We start from the raw sequence: 7,608 nt of genomic DNA on the forward strand, positions 1-7,608 counted from the left end.
GCGTGAGCAAACATCTTTGTTACTCTCCACAAATTTCAGCTTGCTTCTCCATTTTTTCCGTTCGAGTCTGGGGTTTGTAGAGAGCCCGAGGCAGTAACTTTGAACCATTGTGTTCACCTGATGTGTCCTTTCCGGGGCTTGGTTACGGTGCTGCGGGTGTTAGTGGCATTAATTAGTTCTTGGGCAGGGAAAACAGGCAGCAAACGCCCAAGAGGTGACCTAAAGCACAGAGGATGGGCCATGTGGTGGCCTCTGAGCCAGTTTCATCCAGTGACCCAGCTTGCTTTCCCTGTTGCTCTGTGGTGTCACCCCAGCCAAGCTCTCAGAGCCACGTGCTGCTGCTGCCAGGGGATTCGGGCAGGACCGAGGTGACACAGGTCACTTCTTGTTTCAGCCCTGCTGTTTCCAGGTGTGTGATGTTCTGTCTGCCTCTTCCTTTCCCACACAGGTGGTAACAAACAGGGATACACAAGAAACCCTGCTCTGCATGGCTTGTGTATTCGAAGTGTCGAACAGCGAACATGGAGCACAGCATCACATCTACAGGCTTGTAAAGGACTGAGCAGTTATTTATATATACACTTCATTTCACTTCTTTATCAAAACACAGACTGTAAACCTCAACACTAAGTGGCAGTGCCTCTGGCCCAACTTTCACCCACATTTTTCTAAATCCTGTTTTAGTGAAGTCATTTTTAATGTGTTCATATATAATTGTAGCTGTGAAATTCTGGTACAGTTGTAAAAATTATTTCTAAAACTAAGTGTTCTTCAAATTTGTAAACCACAGTTCTTTGGGAAGACTGTATTTAAGAACCTAACGCCTCTGTCTGTGGAGGCCTATTTTTAATTCTGATAGAAAAATGTATGACAGAGCATTTGCCATGGGGAAAAACTGACAGCATTTATAAGAATTTATTTTGGGTTTTTTTCCAACACGAAATACTTGTTTTACAATGCAAGTGAAATTGAAATGAATCTTTAGCTATAACTGTAAATGAGTACACAAAGTTAATAATCTTTATAGAATTATCTTTGTAACTAATTAGGGTGGAAGATATGGACGAATGTAATTCACTAAATTATTTTTTAAAATGAAACATTTTTCTGTTTGAAACCAAATGAAAAATATAGCCTTAAGAAACGCCTGATAGAAACAGACAGGTCCTAAAATTAGGCAAATTTTGTATTTTTTTCTCAACGCTAAAACTAATCTTCTAATCCATTAAACTTTCAAACAGGTATTGCAGAGAAAGAAAACATCACCCCTTACCCCTAACATATCTAGTGTATTTTAAAAGAGTATAAAGTTGTATTGTACTAATATGAAAATTTGATTATTTAATGAAAAAGATGGCTCATTTTGCAATAAGTAGGTAAATACTGAAGATTTAGACTTGCATTATATGTAGTCTTGTGTGTGCGGTTATATTTTATATGGACAACTATGTTTTCTAATAAGTTGAGCAAAAAACTTGCAACTCTGAAATCAAGAGATGAACGGAAAGAACTGACATTGCAACAGCATCGAGTCATTTGAAACAGAGAGCAAAACACTGATGTGTTTGAAAGAAGAGTGTGTACACCTCTGAAAGGATCAGCAGCTTTAATATCTGTGAGACGCTAGAAAATCACAACCAGCATCAGGCAAAGAAGATTGGAAAATGGAGAATTTTGTATATTTTTTTCTCCTTTTCCTCTTAATCACGGTGCTCTTACACCTCTCCCAGTTGTCTCTCCAGGTCTGGCAAAGACCTTATCTGAAACAAACACACACCTACCACGAGGGGTCTGCTGCCCTCTTGGAAAGTGTTCATCCAAGTGGTAGCGTTCATCCTTCTGATCAATTCAGGGAAGACTCCAGGAAGCGCAGCACAGCTGGAGATATTTTAATACTGTCAGGCTTCACCCCATGGCCACGGGTGTGAGTGGTTGTGTGGGTCTGCACACGAGAGCAGCAGCCTCACCCCTCCTGCGTGGGACAGAGGGTGTTGCTCAGCCCCTTTCCTCCTGCTGCCCCTCGTTGCCCAAGCAGAAGTTGTTGGGGCACTGCTGGGCCAGCAGAGGCTTCTCAGGCAAAACTTTTGTCTGAAAGGCTGAGGGCTGCCTGACCAAGCACAAGCCACCTTAGGGATCAGTGATGAGTTGTCAGCAAAGAGGGTTCTTAGGAGAGTCTTCTGCAGTCCTGACTCAAAGGTCACGCTTAGCAGGCCCCTCCCTACCCCTGTGATTGTTCCTGCAACCAGCACAGTTCCCGTGCACAGTGTAAGCGTTGAACTTACTCCCAGGCCCAGTGCTGTAGTCTTCAAACAAGCAACTCTAATCCTTTTCTTTAAATTATATTCCTGCATAATCCTTTCTGTTAGAATTGCCCACTGCTGAAATGTCTGGACTAGACTGGAGCCTAGGCGAGGTAGTGGGTCAGACCAGGACCATCCCTAACGCTGGTGAGGTCTGGGGATCGAGGAGGATGCAAACATCACTGGGGGAAGGGAGACTGCTTCAATCCCTCAGCCTGATCTGACTGCACGAGGTGGGTGGTTTGGATGGTTGCTGTGATGTCTAGCTGTTACCTGCTTGTGGATATTAGGGCTGATGATCTTTCAGTTGATACTCTGCAAAGTGAACAGAGAAACGTGTCCATGGCAAGGTCTCTTTTAACGCTCATTTTTAACACTAACAATCACATCAGGAAAAGCACTGCATTGTAACAGCCTAACGGTAGCCCTTTATTCTAAGCACTTGGTGTTACAAGTCAAAAACTACTTTTTGGGTTTTGTTCTAAAGTTGTCTTTTATTTAGGGTTTGAATTGTGGGTTTGGTGATTTTTTAATTTTTTTTTTTTTTTTAATAACAAGCAAACTCTTTAAGGCATATAAAGTATGTAAGTCAATTTGCAAAACCAGGTACAGTTTTGTTTGTTTTTTTTTTTTTAAGTAGGATCTGGCACACTACATATGCCATAACTATAGGGTATAAACAGTCACAATGTTTATTGGTGTTCACATATGTAATGTTAGGGAAACTACTTCCATCGTCTTTTCTTTGCAATTCTGTAAATGATCCATACCCTGTATATGTTAATTCTTAAAAGCCTTAATCCTTCAACTGTTGAGTGTGGGGTGTGTAGTCCAACAGGCTGCCTGTAAACTGTGAGCTCTTTTGTAAGCTGGAAGTACTTATCTTGTTACTGTTACTTTTTTGTAGGAACCTTTTAATTGAGAGCTGCCAAAGCATTACAATATGCAGTGCCTTAGCATTATATTAGAAGTACCTTTTAGCCTCTTAACATTAAATTTTATACATTGTTTTCTTAATTGGTTCCATTTTTAAAATATCCGTATTTTTCCCTGCAGAAACGCTCTTTGACTGCTTGGTCTGAACCAGCTGTCTGTACAAGTCAGTCCCATTGCAGTGAGATGCCTATACCAAAAGGAAAGGTTACAGATCCCTAGTTCTCCATGAAAAGTGAATTGTATTAATGAATGCTGCCTTTTTAAATTTCATGACCAAATAATTAATTGTGACTCTTCTGCACTCTAGCATGAAAGTGCCTTTGGTTTGAAATTCCAGCTTAGAAAAGTGCTGCCATAATAATGACAATTTGTAGAGAGACCAAAAATATTTAGTTATCACCGTAATGCCTTTGGTTTATTGGAATAAGTTGAATCTACAGGCCTCCATTCACAAAAGAGCACCATTCTTAGCAAAGGGATTTTGCTAATGATCAGCCTGCTGAAGAAAACTCTACTGTTTGCCATTTCTGACAGCATTGCAAACCAGCAACTGATTCGTCTGTGATGTAAAAATGAAAATATTCCCATTTCTATTCTCTTCATCCAGTCACACATCTGCATAATGAGAGATCCATATCCTACAGAATTTCAGTGGACAAGCATGGCTTCATCGATCTCCTCTAATAATATTTTAGTGTCTGTGGAGATTCTTTGCTTAGACAGAGGATTTTGTTTACAAAGTTGTGCATGCTGAAGGTCAGATGCATAGAACAAGAGGAGCATGGAGAACTGAGCGTAGTGAGGGTAAATGCAATCGTGTGGGTTTAAGCGTTGAAATGTTGAGGGTGAGCATTGTGGATGAAGGTGCTGCTGGGGAAACTCTGCCCAGCACGACTCAAAACACAGGGTTGTTTTGTTTTTCTCCCAGTTGATGTATTGGGGAAAAAAAAAAAATAATGTAGCTCCTCTTAATAATGTGTCTGTTTCTGATACCTTCTGTGAACGGGGGCCACACTCTCCACCACAACTGAAATCAATGGGAAGAGGAGCAACATTTTAGAAAGAACAAATATCAGCAAAACCAAAAGCTGTCAGAGGGATTATATAGTTGTGAATACATTGTTAACTTGATTTTTAAAGTATTTGATGAAAACTAAGATTAACTTTTTATATAGAGAAATATTGTGACACTGTGTGGTAAATATTGTGATAATTCAAATTCCCTTTCTCTAAAATATTATTTTTGTTATTCCTTCAAGGTCTAAATCTCACTTACCTCTATAAGACAAGTAATCCTGTTGAACTCAATGAGACTGAGGTAGGGCAAAGACACTTTCGGCCCACAAGCAGAACATACTTTTCCAGTTATTGCCAGACATTATGGCTGTACTAGTCAATGTTTGTGATAAACTATACCTCTGTCTCATTCAAACAAGCGTAATGGTACCATTTGGGGCTGTTAAAAATTACTACTAACAAATGTAGTTTTACTTACTTGAATTCCAAACTGATTTTGTTTAGGTACTGCACCACTATTTTGAAGGAATCGCAGATCCAATGCCTGTTTCTCTCTTTCCCTCTCCACCACAGCTACAGCTCAGCTGGCAGTGGCTTGTCCCGTGGAGCCCCCACGGGATGGGCTGTTGGGAATAATGAAGGGTGTACATTAATGTTGAATGTAAGTAACGGGCCAGTCCAAGGCAGATACGACATTTGATGTGCTAATCCATATCTATTTATTTTTCCACTGAGAATCCCAGGGCATGCCTGCTGCCTGTAGCAGCGCCCCTGGGAGTTTCCTGGAGCCCTCAGTCGGTCACACTGAGAGCCCTGGTGTTGTCCCCCCTTTCCTTTTCCCGTGAGGATACATGTGCCCGGGCACAGGCGGATGTGAGGAGTAGAGCCCGGCTTTGTCCTTTGCTCAGGATGATCTCCTTTCCCCCTCTTATCTTTCATAACCAGATGTTTAGCCCCCCAAGAAAGATTGAGGCTGGATATAAGTCAAAGTACAAGAAACACTCTGAACATCTTCATCTTTTAACTTTTCAGGTCATTCTTGCTGAGGTCATGTATTTAGTTTTAGTGTGTAAATTAAACCTTAAATGCACTCAGTTGACTAAAAGGAGATGGATCCCTGTTACCTCCTTACAGAATATGTGTTTTTGTTTTTGTTTTGTTTTGTTTTATGGGCCTCTGATTCAGGCTCATGACTGCAGACAAAAAATACAATATGTGCCTGAAAAAAAAAGACAAAAGAATTTTATAACATTGAAAACCTGAATAGCCTTTAATTCTTCAGTACATTTTATGTAAAACAGGTTGGGTTTTTGTTTTGTTTTGGGGTTTTTTTGCCATGTGCATTTGTTCACATTTGTAAATGACTTAATGGAATTCTCACTTTATGTTTATTTGTGTAATGTGTATAAAATGGGTTTGTGACTTAAGCATATTCATATATGGTCAGTGGTTACTTTAATATTGTACTGCTGCTGGTAACTTTTGATGTAGAACTTGCCTTTTGATGATAAAGTACCTCTAGGTTAGACAGTGAGGGAAGGCTCTTGGAAAAAACTGAATGTTCTCCAATGTTTTCTTAACATATTTGCAGAAGCTTTCAAAAGGAGTTTCAGTCAAACCTCTTGGCAGTACAGTATTCTTGTATTTGTTATTGTCTGTGTGTAGGTACTGGTACCTTTTTTTTTTTTTGTTTAAAATGTTTTAAGTGTTGGCTTTAAAGTGAATTTATCTTTAGTATGATAGTAATATGAAAATTATAGGTTTTGTGTGCAGAGAATTTTTTTATAAAGTGCTTTGTAAAAAAAAAAAAAATGTATTCTAGCTTTCGCGGTACATATGTGTGATAACTTTAATATCCATGACAGTTAAGTGCAATTATTTCATCACTCTAAAAATGCTATTTTTGTGTCGGTTACTGCAGGTGTTTTCATGTCTTTGCAAAGTGACACATTTTGATGCCTTCTTGATAAAGTGGTAGAATTTTTGTAGCTTTCTAGAAACTTTGTATTCATACAGTATCAATTGAAAATAAAGAAAATGAAAGTGTTTTGTGCATTTGTCGTAATCTCTTACCTCAATCTCTTCTTAGTGTTAGGCGTAGCTTTCAAAACCTTTTTCCAAAATAGCACAAGGCCAGACTTGCAGAGATGCCTGTGTACCTTCCTCAAGGTGCAAGGGAGATCCAGCAGGACCTACAGAAGCCTGGAGGGCTGGCACTCGAGGCTGGCACATCTAGAAGCCGTGTTCCATGAAGAGTCCATCATCCTAATTTTTGCCTGTGTGTCTTCCTAAAGAAGCAGTGGTGGGTTTTTTGAAACACTCTTTAAACCACACCATGACAATGGGGAAAGCCACCCATGCCTCTGAATTCCAGAAGCAGGAACGACCTGTTCAAAATGTTACAGAATAAATGGTACAAATACATCATTAACTGGGCAACTAGAACTGAGGAGCATGGGAGTGACCTGAGGTTGTTTCTTCCAGGACACTGAGCTCTGGGGGAACTGAGGTCCTAAAAATGTGCCATGTTTACAAGAGACTTCTTGTTTTTCTTAAACCACCTGCCCCTCAGCTGACAGCTGTACCTGGGATGATGAGAGGATGAAACAGGATCAATTTGCTTCTTGCATTCACTAAGTGAAACCACCTAGCTAGGGGTAAAAAAAAAAAAAAAAAGAGAGAGAGAGAGAATAAGAGGGATATCCTGGATCAAATGAAATCAAGAAAAAAGACCAGGACTTGGTAGAGGGGAAAAAAAAAAAAAGTACATCTGGCTCATCTTCTGCTTCTGTGGGGGAGCAGAACTTATTTTTTTAATAAACCACATGCCCCTCCCACACTCCCCAATTCTCTTTTGGGTGGCAGATGTTCCACTGCTCTTTTTAAATTGTCAGCAGAGCACCCCCCATGTGCAAGATGAATGGGGTGAGAACAAGGCACAGATACGGTCTGTTTTGACCCTGTTTTCTCTTCTTTGTTCCCATTAAGTGTATGGCTTCAGCCCTTTGAAGTGTGCTAGCTGTTTCAGAAGCAACCTGCTTCTTAATTAAGGTTCTGCTTCTTAATTAATGTAGGTTGAACGCATAAATCTTCCACCTTTGGGAAGATGTCACGTGGCATTTCGGGCTGGGTGTCCCCGTGCAGTGTCACCATCAGTTTACTGAAGAGCTGTTCCAGTGGGAGCCACAGCCCCTCCCTGGTGGAGCGTGGGGCTGGGCTGGATTGCATGGGCAGGGAACAAAGAAGCCAGACCAGTTACCCCGTGCCTTTTTATGGAGCACAGAATCCACAAGTGCTCCGTGGACTTTTCCTGTGGATTTTAATTTTTCTTTAAGATACAGCCTATTTGAGCCTA

The 7,608-nt window shown here is 40.5% G+C and overlaps 1 protein-coding gene across 9 annotated transcripts in view; it reads left to right on the forward strand.

Annotated features, from left to right (window-relative positions):
• TEAD1 (TEA domain transcription factor 1) overlaps positions 1-6,299 on the forward strand; it is a 153,205-nt gene extending 146,906 nt beyond the window's left edge. For all 9 annotated transcript variants that reach the window (XM_041423220.1, XM_041423223.1, XM_041423222.1 and 6 more), the window contains one exon: positions 449-6,299. In XM_041423220.1, coding sequence (XP_041279154.1) covers positions 449-562 — 114 coding nt within the window. In that variant the 3' untranslated portion in view covers positions 563-6,299. The remainder of the gene's footprint in view (positions 1-448) is intronic.
• Positions 6,300-7,608: the final 1,309 nt, after the last annotated feature.

The sequence above is a fragment of the Onychostruthus taczanowskii genome, unplaced genomic scaffold, assembly GCF_017590055.1.
Source record: "Onychostruthus taczanowskii isolate IOZ18803 unplaced genomic scaffold, ASM1759005v1 scaffold76, whole genome shotgun sequence".
NCBI classification, from domain to species: domain Eukaryota; kingdom Metazoa; phylum Chordata; class Aves; order Passeriformes; family Passeridae; genus Onychostruthus; species Onychostruthus taczanowskii.